Source organism: Talpa europaea (genome assembly GCF_964194135.1).
Source record: "Talpa europaea genome assembly, chromosome: 6".
Taxonomy (NCBI): Eukaryota; Metazoa; Chordata; class Mammalia; order Eulipotyphla; family Talpidae; genus Talpa; species Talpa europaea.
This window is the reverse complement of record NC_140072.1, coordinates 22,608,593-22,628,639: the sequence shown is the minus strand read 5'-3', so window position 1 is coordinate 22,628,639 and position 20,047 is coordinate 22,608,593. Positions and strand designations below refer to the sequence as shown.

Sequence of the window (20,047 nt, the reverse complement as noted above, 5' to 3'; positions counted from 1 at the left end):
GAGTTCAAAGAGAGAAAGAAATTGGTTGAAAATTACTAATAAGTTTCAAAGTCTAGGCTTGAACTCTAGATCTGTAATCTAAAATTCTAAGTTTTTGCAGTATACTACCTCAATATATTCATTTTATAAAATGATTTTGCAAGGAAGAAAATATTTTCTGATGAAGCATTTCACTCCATTTTTTTTTTTCCACTACACTCTTACTCGGGTTTTTTTTTTTTGTTTACTCAATTATATTTCAGTGTTTATTCTTTCAGAATATGAACATAACGAATAAAAAAGTTACCTAATCTGAAGAAGGATGTTTAATGTTTTGGTGTATTTAAATGAAGAAGTATTTGATCTTCAAAATAATTATTTTTAAGTCAATAAAAATATTTTGTATCGTTAAGTGAATCAGATAAACAATTTTGAATACGTGCTATATGCTATCATGAGCCGATGCAAGAGAAGTATATAAAATAAGACTTCCAAGTTAATGAAGGGTTACTTACATTTGTGAAACAAGCAGGAAGTGATAAGATGAAATATTACTGTGTTATAGGGCTAATGCTGTAGAAATTCACAAAGGGGAGAGATGAAGTTCAGCAAGAGTAATAAAAGTAGACTTATTGGATAAACAGAAGTTGTTTTGACCATTCTCTATCAAATGTAGGAATAGAAGACTGTAAGAATTATTCAAATATGAAGTGGTGAGTCCATGAATAAGGTGGTGATGGTAAGGTTGTAAAACACAGGAAATTAAGTCAGAAAGAAACATGAAACAGGATTTGGGAACACATTAAAAGTAACAGGTTAACAAGAGAGACAGACAGATACTAACATTGATAGAGGCTTTTGAAGAGACAGTTTGAGATAACAGATGAAAATTTCTGTTTTAGAAAAACTGTGAAGTGGTGTTAGCATTATATCCAAAATGAATTAATTATGTGTCTTCTTTTTTATCACTTAAGAACTGAATTCTAAAACCACTTAGAATGGCTAACTTGAAATTTAACTTTAGATTTATATATTATTATATTTTTTATATCTCTGACTATGTGTAGGTATTGATGGACATGTTTCATCAAGATGTAGAAGATATAAATATATTATCTTTAACTGATGAAGAACCTTCCACCTCAGGAGAGCAAACTTACTATGATTTAGTGAAAGCATTTATGGCTGAAATTCGACAATATATAAGAGAACTAAATTTAATTATAAAAGTTTTTAGAGAGCCCTTTGTCTCCAATTCAAAATTGTTCTCAACTAATGTAAGTATCATTATGTGCATGTGTATGATTGCATCTGTTGTTAATTTTGCATGGCCACTCAAATTTTATTTTCTATTCATGGTTGATATTTTGCCAATTATTTTTTAAGTTGTAGATTTAAATCATAGTGACTTATCACAAATATAGTTGCTACAAGTTTCAATAAATGACACATCAGAAAGGAAGAGACAGGGTCCTCCCTAATGGCTCAGGGGTTTGTCACAGTGCTGTCAAGCTATTACCAGCCACTTCGGTCTGAGTTCAACAATCCTGGGCCAGGAGCTAACCCACATGGTGCAGCAGACCTCTCCTGTCTCACCTGCCACTCCCCTCATCAGTGTATTTCAGTAGATCTGCCTGTTCTGCTCCCCACTCTGTTTCTGGTGAATCCTCTCATGCCCCCTGCACCTCGGGCCTTGACCCCAGTTCTTGTATGCATAAATAAATAAAAATAAATCTTTTTAAAAAAAAAGAAATGAAAACACAATCTGAACTACACTAATTGTATAAGTGAAAATAAACTCACAGAATCTTCCCTGTAGTCCAAAGAATAAAGTCTCTCATTAGGTAGAAGATTTTTTTGTTTGTTTGTTTAATTTGAGTCATTCAGTAAGCTCTTTGATGCAGCCTATTTTGTTAGACACCATATTTGAATGAGAATTAAAAGATGAATAAGAAACAATTCCTTCCCTGAAGTTTAGTCTAGTTAAGGAAAAGCTGTAAACCTAAAATTAAACTGCAGTTCAAAGTGGTAATTATGATAATAGAAGTATTGACAATTGACAGTAGTGTCTGGGAGTATAAAGGAGTTGAGTCAATAATATTAACTGGAAGATGGCCTACTGATTTTACAATAATAATCAAACAAACCCTAATTGGGTCCTGGGGAAATGCTGAATGAGAATTGGTGAGATTGGGTAAGAGACTTGCATTCTGATAATTCCAAAGGTGGAATTATTATTATTATTACACAATCCTGGGTAATTGAGGAAGATGCAGTGCTCATTACAGAGGTTGAGATTGAGGCTCAGTATAGCAATGAGTGTACATTAAAAATAAATAGACTATGGTGATAATTATACAAATCTGTACATTTACTAAAAATCATTGACTTCACTTTAAATGTATGAATTCCATGATATGTAAGATATATTTCAGTAAAGTTTAAAAAGTAAAGGAGTAAAAGATTGGCAAAGTTCTTAAGCATAAAAATCAAGAACCATAAAATAAATTAATGAATTGGACTTCATTAAAATTAAAAGGTTTTGCTTTTCAAAAGACATTGTCAGAAAAATTTAAAAGTTCAGCCACAAATTGGTAGAACTTATTTGAAATACATATATTCAGGAAAGGACTTGTATCGGGAGTATATAAAGAGCTTTTTACAAATTAAGAATTAGAAAATAAGCTTGATATTTTTAAGTGGGCAAAAAGTGTACTCTAAAAGAAGATCACCAAAATGCAATGGGATTCTACTGCATACTCACTGGAAAGGCTAAAATGAAAAAGACTGACAATATCCAGTGTTGAAAACAATGTGGAACAACTGCTGGTGGGAATATGAAATTCCTACTTTGCTTGTGTGAATGTAATCTGATAAATACTTAAGAGTTTGGCAATTTTGTGTAACACTGAAAATAAGCCAGCCATACTGCCTAACAATTCCACTCCTAGGTTTTTATACATTCAATAAAATAGGCGTATCTTACTGGATATGAATCATAATTAACCAATCGATTTTAATGCAATGGTACAAAATTGATAGGATTGCAGATTCCACAATACTACTAGCTTTAAGAGATAAACATTTGTTGAATTTTGATGTGATAACATAAAAAGATACTCCCTTTATATAACATGTCCAGAATAGAAAAATACATAAGAGATAGAATGTAGGTTATTGGTTGCCAGGGACTAGATCTAAGCTACATATTAGATTTGCAAAAGCAAATGACATTCTTCTCATTTGTTTTTTTGGAAATATACAGTTCATAAAAGTGTTATTTATTGTTTTAAAATAAAGTGTTAAAAATTTTTTCTTGGCTTTAATTTCTAGTATAGTAAATATTAATAGATATAAACCAAAAACCTTTTGGATTCTTCAATAATTTGTAAAACTGTGAAAGGGTCTCATAGGAACAAACCATTTGAGAATCATGGACCTAGAGAAATATATTTGCAAATTGTGCATTATTTTAAGAAAAATAATGGAATTGTCTTTACTTATGTGTAAGTTGCTAAATTTTTCAATATATCTGCCACGTTAAATTTCATAATTACAGAATGACAGTGGCTTAAAATTTGTCTTTTATAACTATACAATCTAACTGAATTAATTTGTTTTTCCTTCCAACAGGATGTAGAAAATATATTTAGTCGTATAGTTGATATACATGAACTTAGTGTAAAGTTACTGGGCCATATAGAAGATACTGTGGAAATGACAGATGAGGGTAGTCCCCATCCATTAGTAGGAAGCTGCTTTGAAGATTTAGCAGAGGTAAGTCCTTTAATTATATAACCTACACTGGCATTAAAATTGGAATCTTAATTATTATCACCTGAAATCAATAAATAGTTAACGGTTGACTACTTAGCTGTATCGCCCCTTCATCGTAAGTCATTGTCATCATTTATATTTCAGTTGTTCCCTGAACAACACAGATTTGAACTGCAAGGGTCTACATATACATGATTTTCTTGTAAACAGTGTAAGCTTAGAGTTACTAGCACAGTATTAATGTACTGTGTATTTTCAAATACATTAATAGTGTATTTTCTCTTATGATTTTATAAATATTTTCTCTAGCTTATTTCATTGTAAGAATATAGTACATAAGAAGCAAATTATATGTTAGTGAACTATTTGTTATTAGTTAGGCCTCCAGTCAACAGTAGTCGATTAGTTAAGTTTTTGAGAAGTCAAGAGTTATATATGATTTTCAGCTATGCCAGGGTTGGCTTCCTTCTCAGGTCTTCTGTGTGTGGTTCTCTTTCATCTTATGAAAGAGAAAAAGTAGTCTCTCATTCACTATAAAAAAGCAGATCCACCAAGGGAAGGTATTTAAAAATGACACTTTGTGTTTCATAACAAGGCTAAGAAACATTGATGAAATGCCCTATCAATGAAGAAACTATACATCTTATTTCTGAGGTCAGACTAACTTGTGTCCATTCTAAACTCTACTATTTATTAGTTATGATGACTTTAGGCTATTTATTCACATCTGTATCTATATTTATAAAAGAAGGATAATGGTAAGTCTCAGGATCTTTATGATTTAAATAAAATAACCTACTTGAAGTATCTAGCTGACCATTTTCATACAGTAAGCTACTTAATATATGAGACAAAATTGTCCTCAGTGTAATTGTCTATATTTGACATAAGTATCTACATAGCAAATTAAAGAAAAATTATACAGTAGTAGAACTGCTAGGTAAGTCCAGTATAGTTGCCAGATAAAAGATAAGCACATAAAAAATTATAGCATTATTATGCTCAATTACAATCCATTAAATATTTAACACTATTTTATATTATATTTATTTCCTTGTGCTTTATCTTCTCTGCTGTTTACTTTCACAACATCGTATATGATTTAGTGGTGTAGGACCATACTACACCCACACCAAGGCACTGAAAATGCTCCACCATAGTCTATTGTGCTCCCTCCCCACTTTGCTCTACCCTCCCTGGTAGCCTCAATTCTGCAGCCATATTTCTAGCATTTATTGTTTGTTTGGCTTTATCTGCCCCTTTTGGTTTCTCTGTATGCCTCATATAATAATACCATCCAATACTTGTCTCTCTCCTTATGACTTATTTTGCTTAGTGTAATTCCCTCCATAACCATCATGTTGCAGCAGCAGAAGTTTATTTTTTGTTGTAACTGAGTGATATTCCACTGTGTGTATATATACCACATCTTCCCGATCTATTCATGTCTTGGGGCACTTAGGTTGTTTCCATAACTTGGCTATTATAAATAGTGCTGTTAGTGCACATATCCCTTCTTGTTAGCGTTTTTGCATTCTTCAGGTAGATACTTAGACATGGAATTGCTCCATCACATGGTAGATCTATTTTTTTTAATATTTTGAGAAACCTGTAAACTTTCCATAAGGACTGGACCAGCCTATAATCCCACCAATAGAGTATAAATGTTTCTTTTTCACCACATCCTTGTCAACACTTGTTTCTCATCTTTTTTATATAGGCTATTATTATAAGTGTGAGATGGTATCTCATTGTGAGCATTTTTTAATGTGCCTGTTCGCCATCTGTATGTCTTCTTTGGAGAGTATTTAGCTCTTCTGCCCATTTTTTGATTGGGTTATTTTTTTTTTCTTTTTATTGAGTTGTATGGGTTCTTTGTAGATCTTGGATATCAGCTACTTGTCAGAAGTATGGTGTGCAAATATTTACTACCTTTCAGTAGGGTGTCTTTGCTTTAGCTACAGTGTCGTTCATTGTGCAGAAGCTTTTTAGTGATGTAGTCCCATTTGTTTATATTCTCTCGTTTTTCTGTTTGGAGATGAAGCCACAAAGATATCACTGAAGCCTATGGTGTGGAGTATTTTGTCTATGCTTTCTACTGTTTATTTTATGGCTTCAGGTCTTATATCCATTTTACATTAATTTTTGTATATGGTACATGATACTTGTCTACTTTGTTTGCATGTGGCTATCCAGTTTTCTTAGCACTTTTTGTTTAAAAGGCTTCCTTTCTCTGCTATATACTTTTTTTTTAAGATTTATTTATTTATTTATACAAGCACTGGGTACAGTCAGAAGCACGGGAGGGTGAGAGAATTCACCAGAGCCAAAGCAGGGAACAGAACAGGCAGACCGACGAAACACACTGCTGAGAGGAACAGTGGGCGTGACAGGAGAGGTCTGTCGCGCCATGTGGGACCCGTGCCATGTGGGACCCTCGCCGGTGGCCAGGGATCGAACTGGCGCTGCAGAGGCTGTGGGCAGCTTCGCAGCCCAGCGCTCAACCGCTGCGCCACCAGGGGAGGCTCTCTGCTATATACTCTTGACTATTTTGTCTTAGATTAACTGTCTATATAGGTGTGGGTTTATTTTTTTTTTAATAAATTTTATTTTTATATTCCCCATACAATTGCAACCCCCTTATTTTGACCCCAATCCCTCCCCTCCCCGCCCCCCACCCCTCATAAAGTGTCACTGTTCATAGTTTTTTGTTGATTTTGATTTTCACTTTCTTATAGTTATTCATTTTCCTGGTCCCTTATTTAAGTTTTCTAGATTCCTGCTATGAGTGAGACCATCCGGTATTTTTCTTTTTCTTTCTGGCTTACTTCACTGAGCATGATCCCTTCCAGTGCCATCCATGTTGCTGCAAATTGCATGTGTTTATCTTTTTTGAATGCTGAGTAATATTCCATGGTGTATATGTACCACATCTTCTTGATCCAGTCATCTATTTTTGGGCATTTGGGCTGTTTCCAAAGCTTAGCTATTGTAAACAGTGCTGCTATAAATATAGGGGTGCAGGTGCTCTTTGGAATTGATGTTTCTGAGTCCTTTGGGTAAATACCTAGGAGTGGAATTGCTGGATCATATGGAAGCTCTATGTTTAGTAGGTCTAGAAATCTCCACTAGGTGTGGATTTATTTCTATGATTGCAAATTTATTCCATTGTCTTGTGTGTCTTTGTTTCAGTGTCATACTGGTTTTGATTATTATAAGTTTTGTAGTATAGTTTGAAGTCTGGTAGTGTGATACCATCATTCTGCCCTTTTTTGTCAGGATTGCTTTGGCTATGTTGACTCTCTTGTAGTTCCATAAGAATTTTAGTAATATTTGTTCTGTTTCTTTGAAGAATGCCATTGAAACTTTGATAGGAATTGCATTGAGTCTGTATCTTGCTTTGAGTAAAAGGGCCATTTTCACAATGTTAATTCTTCTAATCCATAAGCAGGGGATATCTTTCTATTTTTTTATGTTGTCTTCTGTTTCTCTTAACAGTATCTTACAGAATTTCATTGTTTAAGTATTCTACCATCTTAAGTTTATTTCTAGGTATTTAATTCTTTTTGATGCCATTGTAAATGGGATTGTTTTCTTGATTTCTTCCTCTTTCAGCTCATTGTTTATATAAAGGAATGCAACTAAATTTTATATTGATTTTGTAACCTCCTACTTTCTGAATGGATTTATTATTTTAATTAGTTTTTTGGTGGGATTTTTATGGTTTTTATGTATACTATCATGTCATCTGCAAATAATGATAGTTTTACTTCTTTCCCAATTTGTATTCTTTTTATATCATTCTCTTGCCTAATTGCTGTAGGTAGGACTTCCAATACTATGGTGAGTAGTGCTGGTGAGAGTAGATATCTTAGTCTTATTCCAGGTCTTAGTGGGAAAAGCTTTCAATTTTTCACCATTGAGAATGATGGTAGCTGTTCATTTATCACATATGGTCTTTATTATGTTGAGGTTATATTACATTTATCCCCTTTTTTTTGAGAATCTTTATCATAAATGGATGTTGAATCTTATCAAATGCTTTCTAAGCATCTATTGATATGTTCATAAGATTTTTGGCTTTCCTTTTGTTCATATGGTGAATTAAGATGATTGATTTTCAAATGTTGAACCGTCCTTCTGTCCTATAATAAATCCCACTTCATTGTGGTGTATGATCCTTTTAATGCATGTTGGATTGTTCTGCTAAGATTTTTTTTGAGGATTTTTGCATATGTGTTCATCAGGGAAATTGGTTTTTACTTTTCTTTTTCAGTATTTTCTTTGGTTTTGGGATCAGGGTAATGTTGGCCTCATTGTGTTTGTAAGTATTCCCTCTTTGTCAGTTTTTTGGAAGAGTTTGAGAAGGATATGTATTAGTTCTTCTTTGATTGTTTGGTCAAACTCACAAGTGAACAGTCTCATCCTGGACTTTTGTTTGTTTGTAGGTTATTCAGCTTCCTAGCACACAAATGTTCATAGTAATCTCTTAAGAGCCTCTGAATTTCTGATATGTCTGTCATAAATTCTCTTTCATTTCTGATTATTTATTTGCATTTACTCCTTTTCTTTTCCTTTGGGAGTCTAGCTTGAGGTTTATCTGCTTTGTTTTTTTTCTCCCAAAGTATCAACTTTTGGTTTCATTAATCTTTCAGTCTTTGTGATTTCTTAATTCATTCATTTCTGCTCTACATTCTATTATTTGCTCCCTTCTGTTGGTTTTCAGTTCTTTTTTATCTTTTTAGTTCCTCAATATGAAAGATGAGATTACTAGAGCTCTTTCTTGTTTCTTGATGTGGCCCAATATTGCCATACATTTCATTTTTAGTACTGGTTTTTGTTGTGTCCCATGAGTTCTGGTAGGTTGTATCCTCATTTTCATTTTTCTTAAGGTATTTTTAATTTTTTTATTTCCTTATTAATCCAATAGTCATTCAATAGTGTGTTTTTTAGTCTCTACATATTAGAGATTTTTCCTGCTCTCTTTTTGTGGTTGATTACTATTGGGTTGTCGGAAAAGTCATGATGCATTTTTGCTTGAAAAACATGGAAAAATACATAATGACAATCAAGTAGTTCGATACTATTGTGATCTGACAAGATACTTAATGTGATTTCCCAATTCATGAATTTATTGATACTTGTTTTGTGAGCCATTATATGATCTATCCTGGAGAATGTTCCATGTATACTTGAGAGGAATGTGTATTTGGTTTTTTGGGGGATGTAGTGGATTATATATATCTAGTAAGCCCGTATCATCTAATTCTTTCTTTAAGGGTATTGTATCCTTGTTTATTTTCTCTCTGGTTGATTTGTCCATTGGTGAAAGTAGGATATGGAAGTCCCCAGTTACTAATGTTGTTACCGATGTCTGTTTTCAGGTTTGACAATAATTGCCTTACATATTTTGATATTCCTTCATTCATGAATGTATATTGATAAGCATTGTAACCCTTAGTCATTGTATAGTGTACATCCCTGTTTTGGATCACCTTTATTTTAGCTGGAAATCTGTTTTACCTAAGTATGACTAGCCTCACTTTCTTTGAGTCCTATTTACTTGCAGGGTTTTTTTTCAAACACTTTACTCAAAGCCTGTGTTTATCTTTGAAGCTCAGGTGTCTTGTCTGGAGACAACAAAAAGTTGGATTTTGTTTTCTTATTATCCAGCCACTCTGTACCTTTTGATTGGTGAGTGTAGTTCACTTACATTTAGGGTGATTATTGATATATGAGTATCTGCTACTGCCATTTTGTCCTAGTTTTCTGGTTGTATCTATTTCCTTATTCAGTTTTTTTGTGACTGTTCTTTTCAATTTTGATATGAGAACTCCTTTCAACATTTCTTGTAGGGGAGGTCTAGTGCTGGCAAACTACTTTAACTGTTGTTTGTCTAGGAAGGTCTTCATTTCTCCCTCATGTGCTGCATAAAATATTATAAACTGGCAGTTTTTATCAGTAAGCATTTTGAATGCATCATGCCATTCTCTCCTTGTCCATAGTTATTTACTCAGAGAAGCCAGTGTAAGCCTGATGGGAATACCTTTATATTTTATCTGATTTTTTTTCCCCTTAGCCAGCTTCAGTATTCTTTGTCTTGAGTTCTTAGCAATTTTTAACATCTATGTGTCTTGGGATAGTGTTATTACATTTAGTTAACTAGGTGTTCTTTTATTTATTTATTTTAGCGCGTAAGAACTTTAATGGAACGGTGTGCATAGAGAGGAGAGGAAAGGATAATAGTTTCCTAATAAACTAGTTTCCCAAATTTACCCATCACCTCATGGGTAAATGTCCAGCCAGGCAAGGTTGAGCCACAGGTATTCTTTCAACTTAATGGAATTGTATGTTTAGTTTCTTTGTCTGGGATTGAGAAGTTTTCCTCTTTATTTCTTTGAATAAATTCTCTGGTCTCTTCTCTTCCTTTCCCTTTTAGAAATACCCATTATTATTATATTTCCTTCCCTTATGGGGTTGAATAATTCTAAGTGTTTCTTCTTCTTTTTTTCCTTCTTTATATCTCTCTTCTTCCTCCTGTATTCTTTGTGTATTATTGAGGTCATTGGTTCTGTCTTCCATTGTTCTATACTACTTTCACAGCTTTCTCTGAAAATTTTTTATCCACTTCTCTTTTTACTTCCTGCATCTCTGTTTTCTTAATTAAAGCTTCAGTTTCTATCTTCTGTTCATTGATTTTATTTCTCCAGACATTCCTTTGTTTTTCTGAGTTTCCTTAGCTGTGTCTTAGTCTTTGAATGTCTTTATCATGGCAAATTTGAACTCTGTATCTGATAGAAAGAAAAGATCTTTCATGTCTTTGTGTTTAGATTCTGGAGATTTCTTTTTCTGTGGTGAAATATTCACTTGAGTACTCAAGGTATCATGTGTTGTATATTTCATTCCCCTTTTTGTAGCTTTCTCTGTTGATGTTTGTGTCCTAAGGTACAGAACTTCCACTTTTCCAGCAAATGGCACTGTATAGGGAGAACTGATCTGCAGATGCTGACTTGAGGTGAGGGAATATCCTGGAGGAGTTCAGTTAATGGTCAAAGTGGTGTGTGCAGACAGCTCACATTTGAGGCATCACTGATAGCCCTTCTCTTTGGGTTTCCAGACCCATGTCTCTATAGTCTGCAGGCCAAGCTTTCTACATTACTTAATAGGATTAGCTCAACTCCTGAGGGGGTAGAGGAGTGCCTGTCTTCTTTACTGGGGACCCTGCCTGCCTGGCTCACCACAGCACCTCCACACATACCTCCCCACAGTTTCTGCACCGAACAGTTCCCTCTGGGGCCACCAGCCAAACACAGGAATGCAGTCTTGTGCCAACAGTTTCCCATGTGCCTCTTTCCACCCACCTTTTGTTGTATTTAGTTGAATTTCCTCAGTGTCCCTTTTGTCTTGGTCAGTTTTGTCTCTGATATCCAGGTGGTACTCCAGTTCCACCCCAATTCATGGGATCTTCCCAAGGCCAGTGCCCCTTAGGATCACTTAGATTATCCTCCAGGATACCTCCTTGGGCACCATTTTCTTCTTTAGCTTTGTCTTAGCCACATTTTTATTTTTCTCTCCTATTCACTGTACTTATACCTGGCTCCCTCTTGTTTTTGTTGAAACCTTACTACTATTCCTGTGACGTCTAATATAGGCTGTCATTTCTGGTGTTATATTATCATGGAAATTTTTAGCTAGGAAAATGGATGAAGGGATTGAAATTGGGAAAATGAATCAGGATTTAGTTCAAGGAATTTAGTTCAAGGAAGTACCATATTGCATTTCACAAAGAACAGAATTTAGATCTAAATTCTGGCCTTAGGTTACTACCTTTTAAAAATGTGAGAAACATAAGGGCAAAAAATACATAAATGTCATGTGTTCTGTCATTCCTTTTTACTGTCTTCTGTACTTCTCTGCTTTCTACTGTACTTCTCCACTAGATGTCCTCTTCTTTCTAGAATTATCCTTCAAAGAAATGAGCTGTTGCTAGAACCTAGGGCCCCATTTTCATGATAGTTTTATGTATGAAAGAGGGCACATAATGCAGAGATTCTTTCTCCTGCTAAAATTAAGACACTGCCTCTCTTTTCCCTCGGGAGTCAATAAAACCAGTAGATTGTCCTTTTTAGACCTAACCATTAGATTTCTCTATCTTATTAATGATTGATGATGGTTAAATTATTTGGCAGTTTGAATTAAGTTGTTTAATTGTTTTATGAAATTTCTTGCGATTAATTTTTAATGATATAAACTGTTACCTCTTACCTCAGAATTTGTAAGTAAAAGTCAACGGCTAGGAAATAACTATTAGAAAATAAAGGTCTGGTGCCAGCATTCTAAGCATTTAGAACTTATCTAATTGTAGGTACCTATATTCTTTGTTGTTCAGGCTAAGCTTTATTTTCCAGAATGAAAAGTTGCTCATTCTTATAGCCATGTTTTGTTGGTAATATTCTGCTAAAATCCTTTGATAAGAAATGTCATAACATATAAGGATCTCATTACTCATTAGAAAGAAATTATCATCTTACTTGAGAATATTAGATTTACTCTATTGCAATTAATGACCATGTAATTTTGTTTAGAAACTTTAAAAACATATATAATCCGTTGGCACAGGTGTGCCCATAATTTAATCTTTCTGTATTGACAGTAAGTTTTTTAACTTCTAGCTTGGAGAATAATCAGTTGTTTTTCCTTTCTTTTTTTCCTAAGGAACTGGCATTTGATCCATATGAATCATATGCTCGAGATATTTTACGACCTGGTTTTCATGATCGTTTCCTTAGTCAATTATCAAAGCCTGGGGCAGCACTCTATTTGCAGGTATAGTAATTTTTAAATCAAGATGTAAAATTTCTGAAAAGTGAACTAAAAAAAAATTAATCACTTTGTTTTCTAGTCAATAGGTGAAGGTTTCAAAGAAGCTGTTCAGTATGTATTACCCAGGCTGCTTCTAGCCCCTGTTTACCACTGTCTACATTACTTTGAACTTTTGAAGGTAAGAAACTCTTACTGATATTTATAAAATATTATAAGCCATTTATTTTTTGGTTATGTGGGCATTTGAATTTTCTTTTTCCAATTCAGAAGCAAATATATATGAATCTGCAAAAGAGCAGCATATTTTCTTCAGTTTTAATAGTGAATTTTAAAGCAATCATCAGATATATTTTGTCTTGTGTCCTTTTGTTTACATGACTGATTCTGCAGAAACAGTCCTAGATTTATGTATCCAACTCTTCATTTTGGGAACTCTACAGATTCGGGAACTTAGATTTCATGTGGGAATAAGACCAGTCTATGGGGAAGATTAATTTACTTACTTTTTATAACTTAGGTTTGCAAGTATTAAAGTCCTTATCATTACTTAGAAACCATGCACTCTGTATAATCCCAGTAAAAAACATCTCATTTGATCAAAGTTCAAATAACCTATTTTAGAAGCGGTGACTTAAAGACAAGGGTTTTAGATTCGTTTTTCCCTTTGCCTGTTATGCACTGACATTACTTAAGGTCAGAGGGAAACTAAGTCTGTATAATACAGTAGTGTAGCTCAAAGTGATTTTTTTTTTTAAGATTTATTTATTTTATATAAGAACTGGAGTATAGGCCAGATGCGCAGGAGGGTGAGAGGATTCACCAGAGACAGAGCGGGGAACAGAACAGGCAGACTGACAAAATACACTGCTGAGGGGAGCAGCGGGCAAGACAGGAGAGGTCTGCACCATGTGGGTTAGCTCAATCTCTTTCCTTTTTTTGGTCAAAATTATTTTGGTTATTCAAAAAGACCTAATTTTTTCAAACTACATGATTCCTACTAGTTACCAATTTTTTTCATTTGTATATTGCTGTTATTCTAGGTGCCAATGTGGAATTTGGTAATTCTAGATTCAGCAATGATTACATAAAATTGAGACAGTGGGAGGTAGTAAACTAAACCCTAATACATCAATGACAGTTGCGAACAAGCTGTAATTTATCTATTATATGGAATGGCTTTTGAAAGCTCACTAGACTACACATGACTCTGATTTTTCTTATCTGATTCTAGCACAGGAACCTACTAGTTGTGTGGCCAGGGACAAGACACTGCCTTTTGAACCCTGGTTTCCTTATCTGAGAAATGCTTATGTTACTGGCCTGTTTTATCAACCAATGTAATATATGTAAAAGTACTTTTTTTTTTTTAATACAAATAATGAGTGTTGTTACTACTGTTTTTTTTCTTGCCCTGCAGATATCTTACGCTAAAATTTTATTCCTTTCCTCCATCACCATTTCTCTCTTACCCAACTGCTTAATTGTGGGCTTTTTGCTATTTTCTATTTTTGCTTAAATGCTAAGGTTCCTTCACCATAATATCATCTTTGATTCTTCTCTCTCCCTTATTAGCAGATCCTCATCATTTGACTCCAGAAATTATTCTGGAATCCAGCCTGTTCTTTCTATTCCACGAACACTGTTTTAATCAAGCCTGCAGCACATCTCATCTAGACCACTGTAGTAGCTTCCTTTATGATCTTTTTACTTCATGGGACTCCAATTTGAAAAGTTCTGTTGTTTCCCTGTCAAAGAACAATTCTTTAGTGTCTAGCCTCATCTCTCAGTAATTAATCTTAACCCACATTTACTTTAGCCCTAAAACATTTCCTAGCAACCCCTGATAAGTCAAATCTGTTCAGGATCCCATTCATTTATATGTCCTTTTCATTTATCTGGAATTCCTCCCCTTTCATCTGAGAAATTCCTACTTCCTATTCAAATATTGGTTCCTCTGTCAAGTTTCCCTTCCTTTTATTGAACTCTCTTGCTCTCTTATAGAAACTTGTCCCATTTGTTTCCTACCTTTTAGACTGTCCCATGAAGAATTTAATTGGGCCATATGTATCTTTGAACTTAAACACTGAATAAATGCTTGTTAGAAAATGATTGGTAAAAATAAGACATGTCCTTTAGAATGCCTAATGTGTTATACTTTAAAAAAATTTAACTGTAAAGTGTGTATGATTATATTTATTTTAGAAGCTTAAAATATCATAAACTTTACAAATTCAGAAAATACTGTTCACTTATTAATAGTATAAGACTTTAATGCTACTGGGAAAAGAATACTATTTTCCCCCAGCAAGTTAAAGTTAACAGTCTAGTCTTTGTAAGCTTTGATTAATTTTTTCAAATTAAAATCCATTTTTATGCAGTAAAGAAACATCCTTTGTATCCTTTTGAGATCCACATTGTTCCAACAATGTTATTTTCTGTTTTCCATGTATTCTTGGGGCCATATAAACATGTTGACCAGTATTTTGAAGGTTAGTAGAATAGTGTAACGTGAAGGTAAACAAAATGTAAGCCCTTTTTCCTTACACATACGATTTTATCTCATTAAATATACTCAGATAAATATTTGGAAAAAATCATCCAGAATCACTTTGAACTAATCAATTCCCTAGAGAATCACCAGTTCTCTTTTCTGTATTCTGGGCATATATAACCAAGGGAAAAGTTAGTTTCCTTTGATTAAAAAAAAAAAAAAAAATCAGGTTCTTAGATAAAGGAGGGAAGGGCTTCTCACCCAGTAAAGTACTCCAGTGTTTGGTTTAAAGAGTCAGGAAAACTAAGTTAAAGTTTCTCCTAATTCTAACTATTTGTTAACATTCCAGGAAGAAATACTTAGGTGACTTGTGAATAATTTTAATAGTTATAACCAGTGTTGGAGAAATCTATTTTGCATGAAATTTAATTAAATGAAAATTAATTTTTGAGACACCAAAAATGAGGTTCAAATATATATTGTTACATGTACATTAGTGTATTAGTCTTCTGGGAATACGAAAACAAAGCACCACAGAAGGAGTGGCTTAAAACAACAGAAACTGGGGCGGGAATACAGTGGAGTGAGGTGGTGAACCAAGGTAATAACACTTGAAGGGAGTGGAAAGATCTGATATTCCCAAAAATACAAGCAACAATGTAAACCAACATTGCCTTAATAAATAAAAATAATTTTTAAAAAGATTTAATAAAATAAATAAAATAATAAAATAAATTAATAAAATAAATAAAAACAGTAGATATTTATTCTTGTGCAGTTCTGAAAACTAAAAGTCTAAAAAGGGTGTCAACAGGGCTTTAACAATCTCTAAAGTCTTTAGGAAAGAATCTTTCCTCCCTTTTCTTAGATCCTGATGGAGTCCAGCAATACTTCACGTTCTTGGCTGAGAGATACTATCGGTTTGGTATTTTCCTCCAGTTTCAATCACGTTCTTCATACATTTGCATTGTTCTCTGCGTCTCTGCATCTAAATCATTCTCTCCTTTCTCTTATGAAGAAGTTACTGAATTTAAGCCCCACCTTAATCCAATGTGACCGCATCTCAGCTTGATTATATCTTCAAAAACACAGTATTCAAGAAAGGTCACATTCATAGTATCAGGGGTTGGGACTTTTAACATATCTTTTGGGGAAAACACAGTTCAAACTATTATAATGTCTTGGATACTATAAAAATTCAGTTCATTTATGTTTTTCTGATTCTCTTCTGTATAGTGACTTTCTTAAGTCTCTATATATTTTTGTATTAGGCCAATTAAATGATCACTTCATTTTGATCTTAGATTTTAAAATTTAATTTTAGTCCCACAAAATCTAGTGAAAAGCTGAAAACTGCAGCAATGTTTTTTAAATTGATAGATCATAAGCTGGTTAAAAACTCAGAAATATAAAACTGATAATCATCTGAATAACACTAAATGTATTGGACTTGAGATTAGCATGTATACTTCCTCTTAAAAAAATAGAAAATTAGACTCTATCTCTATACCTTTCTTAGGTTTCATTGGTAACAAAAAGTATAAGATCAGCAAAATAATTGAGAAGAAACATGCCCAGTTTTGATTTTAATACATTATAACTATGTATTATTTTGTAAGATTAAGAACCAATGGAATAAAAAGTATGGTAGTTCATGTTAAATTATTATAAAAGAGCAGTGAATATCTTAAAACTCTAAAGAAATATGCTTTGCAAACATCTACTACAAGTGTCTTATATGCAGTTGTTAATGGGGCTTTGGTTTGCTGCTTTTACAATCTGGGAGCTGGACAGTATCAAACAAACTTCTATAGTAGACAATTTTTTCCCTACGTTGTTTTCATTTCATATCTGGCTAATTGCATTATGCTTTAGAACATTTTTTTATACTGTCCATGAACTCATGTTTTAATACCAGCAATAAGAAGAAATTTAGAAAACAGCTTCTGTCTGAGTATCATAAATAGAAGCCCAGTAGAGTTCTGTCTAGCTTCCATTCCCCTAACTAGCTTTCTAAATTTAGAAATTCTTATCCAAGAAATATGAGTTCAAAGCTCTGCGCTAAATGGTATCATATCTGACTATAAATATTGATTGCCTAAAATTAAACACAAGGCAGTCTACTTCAGGAACTATTACAAATAATGGTTATTACAAATAACTGTACTATTGCTAATTACTATTAGCAATTAGTACTAATTGTACTATTACTATTGCTAGTCTGCTAAATCCAACTTTTACTTTTAAATCAACTTAACTGTTATGAGTGACTTTTACTGTTTTATTAATTTTCTTTCTGATGAGAAGAGAAAGATGGTTTATAAAAGTATTGTATTTTCATAAATTAGTTATAATATTTTTAGGGTTGCTTTCAGACTCAGCTCCACTCTTCAGATTTTAACTTCTTCTTACTTTATTATTATTGTACTTTCTTCCATTTTTTCTCATTTTCTCATTCTAGAATTCCAATTACATGTCTGTTGAGCTAATTTTTGTTGTCCACAGATCTCTGAGACTTCACTTTTGTTAAATACTTCATTTTTGGTTCTTCTAATGGTAATTGATATATAAATCGAGCTCTTCATTTTTATATTACTCTACAATTTACATCTGTTTTTTTTTTTTAATAGTTCCAGAGACTCCCTGTCTATTTAATAAGATCATGTTTTCCAGACCTTACCCTGTTGTCATTTAGTCTTTATGCACCCCCTTCAGTGTATAACCTTGGTGATGAAAGTAATCAATTTTGCTATATTTTATGCCCAGTGCTGAGTGAAAATTTGTGAAGTGCTTATCAGAAATAGATGGCTTAGTTGGTCATTTAGCAATAAAGAATATAAACATAAAAAAAAAAGGATAATGTTTTCCTTTAATTCCTTGAACATAATCATAAAAGTCACTTTGAATACTTATCTAAATCTAACATTTGGGTCCACTTGGAGTTTAGTTTATATTAACTGACTTTTTCTCTGAATGCAAGTCACATTTTCCTGTTTCTGTTTTTTTGTTTGGTTTGGTTTGGTTTAACAACTCTGGATTCTGTTGTATTAAGGATTGAACTGAACTGGAAATTTGTCTCTTCTGTGTTGCAGAGCAGCTGATATTTTGTTGACTTTTTAGGACTTCAATCTTTTGGGGTTTCTTAGTCTAGACTCTCTGGTTTCCCCTACACATGTATGATTTGGCAGTCAGACAAGTATGTGGGCTCAGATGTGTAGACACAAGCCTCTGCTTCCCTGACACCTGGAGGTCCCCTTTAATGTCCAGCCTCTCTGCCAGCCTCAGACTCTATGCTCTGGTACCTAATGCTACACAGGCTTCAACTTTCTGAGCTGTGTACAATGGGGAATAAACTTAATTTTTAAAAAGCAGCAGAACTCATCCATTGTAGCTCTAACTTTCCTATTTAGTCTCTGCTTTTGTCGTATATTAGTCAACCAGGTTATTTGGGTAGAGTTTATTATCATATTTTTGGGTCTCATCTGCAGTTGATTCATTTCCAGATTTCTTCCTTATCTTCTCTTAAACTCTACTCATTTTCATCTGTAACCTGTAAAGCTACTCTTTTCCTCTTATTCTTCCCCACTATTGCCATGGGAGGTTAGGGAAAGCCTGTAGAGAAGAAAAACTCTAATCTCACAAGTATACACTGTAGTTGAAGTTTCTCAAGAGTAATTTTACTGTTTGCTTTCTTTTAGATGTTTTCTAGTGCCTATAGTAAATTTTATATTTGTCTAGATTATACAATTATTTTCTGCAGGAGGGTTATAAACATTTCTTTACTATTACTGTAAGTTCTTACATTTTTATAACTCTTCTTCAGAGTTATAGCTGTGATGTCAGCAGCTGTAGGAAGGCAAACAGTGAAAGTCTGCAACTCAGATTCCTCAAGTAGGCAAGAGAACTAGTATTAAGTATTATGCAAAGTTTTATAATAAAAAAAGTAAGCACCCATTTTGATTGAGAAACCCCAAATAACATATATAACTATAAATTTAACCGCTATAAAATTTTTTGAAATAATAAACTGAAAAATCAATTTTTGTGTGTGTTTCCCCTTCTCTTGGATGAACTAATATTAAAATTAACATTTGAATTCTGAATAATATATTGCTATATTTAAAGACTGCCATTTATTCATTCTAAAAATCTCCTAATTCCTAATTTTCTAAAATCTTGTTTTATGATTTCTTTGGTTATTGCACATTTCAGAAATTGAACTCATCCTGTGTGATTGCTGAAACTATTAACCCATTTTGAGAATGAAGATATTCTACTTTGATAGGTCTACAGAAAACTAAAGAGCACATCTTTAGCATCTGCTAAAAGTACTAAATTATTACTTTAAAAAATGTTCTATTGAGATATAATTTACATGCCAGTGTTCTTCATTAAATTGTTTTTTTTTTTTTTTTTTTTTTTAACATTTCAGCTCCCAAGCACCTATAGAAACCATTTTCTCTTCAACCTTCTTACAGTCTTTGGCTAGGTCTGAAAAGTAACTTATAAAATACAGATTAACAAAAGAAAAGCATACAGATTTACTTAATGTAAATTTTACATGGCACAGGAACCTTTGTATATTGAATATTTTAAACTGGTGGTGCTTGAGAAAATAGAAGCACCAGCTCGCCACCTCCTACCCCAGCCTGTCAAACTCCTGCAAATGTAAAATATTCAAGATGTCAATTTTAGAGGTAGCATATCCTAAACCTCAGCACACCTTCTCCCGCCACCAACCCCAAACCCATATTTTGCTCATGTAGTTGATCTAGCTAAAACAGTGACACACCCTCCCCCCTGCCAGCCCCTTTTACTGTATATTAACAACTGGTTGCACTAAAGTTGATTTTAGCAGGATGAAAAAATCAGGAACTCATGCTGGTCTAATTAAAGGTTAAGGAAATTTAATGAAAGGGGAATAAAAAGAAATATAGGTGTTTATATCCAATTATCTATTGAACAACTCTGCTTGAT

General features: G+C 33.3%; 1 protein-coding gene across 2 annotated transcripts in view; it reads left to right on the top strand.

Moving 5' to 3' along the window:
* The window catches only part of SOS1 (SOS Ras/Rac guanine nucleotide exchange factor 1), a gene marked incomplete at both ends in the record, with an annotated part of 114,768 nt that overhangs the window by 61,271 nt on the left and 33,450 nt on the right, over positions 1 to 20,047 (top strand). For both annotated transcript variants that reach the window (XM_084234669.1, XM_084234668.1), the window contains 4 exons: positions 1,047 to 1,256; positions 3,613 to 3,756; positions 12,472 to 12,582; positions 12,659 to 12,757. In XM_084234669.1, the coding sequence (XP_084090795.1) occupies positions 1,047 to 1,256; positions 3,613 to 3,756; positions 12,472 to 12,582; positions 12,659 to 12,757 (564 nt within the window). The remainder of the gene's footprint in view (positions 1 to 1,046; positions 1,257 to 3,612; positions 3,757 to 12,471; positions 12,583 to 12,658; positions 12,758 to 20,047) is intronic.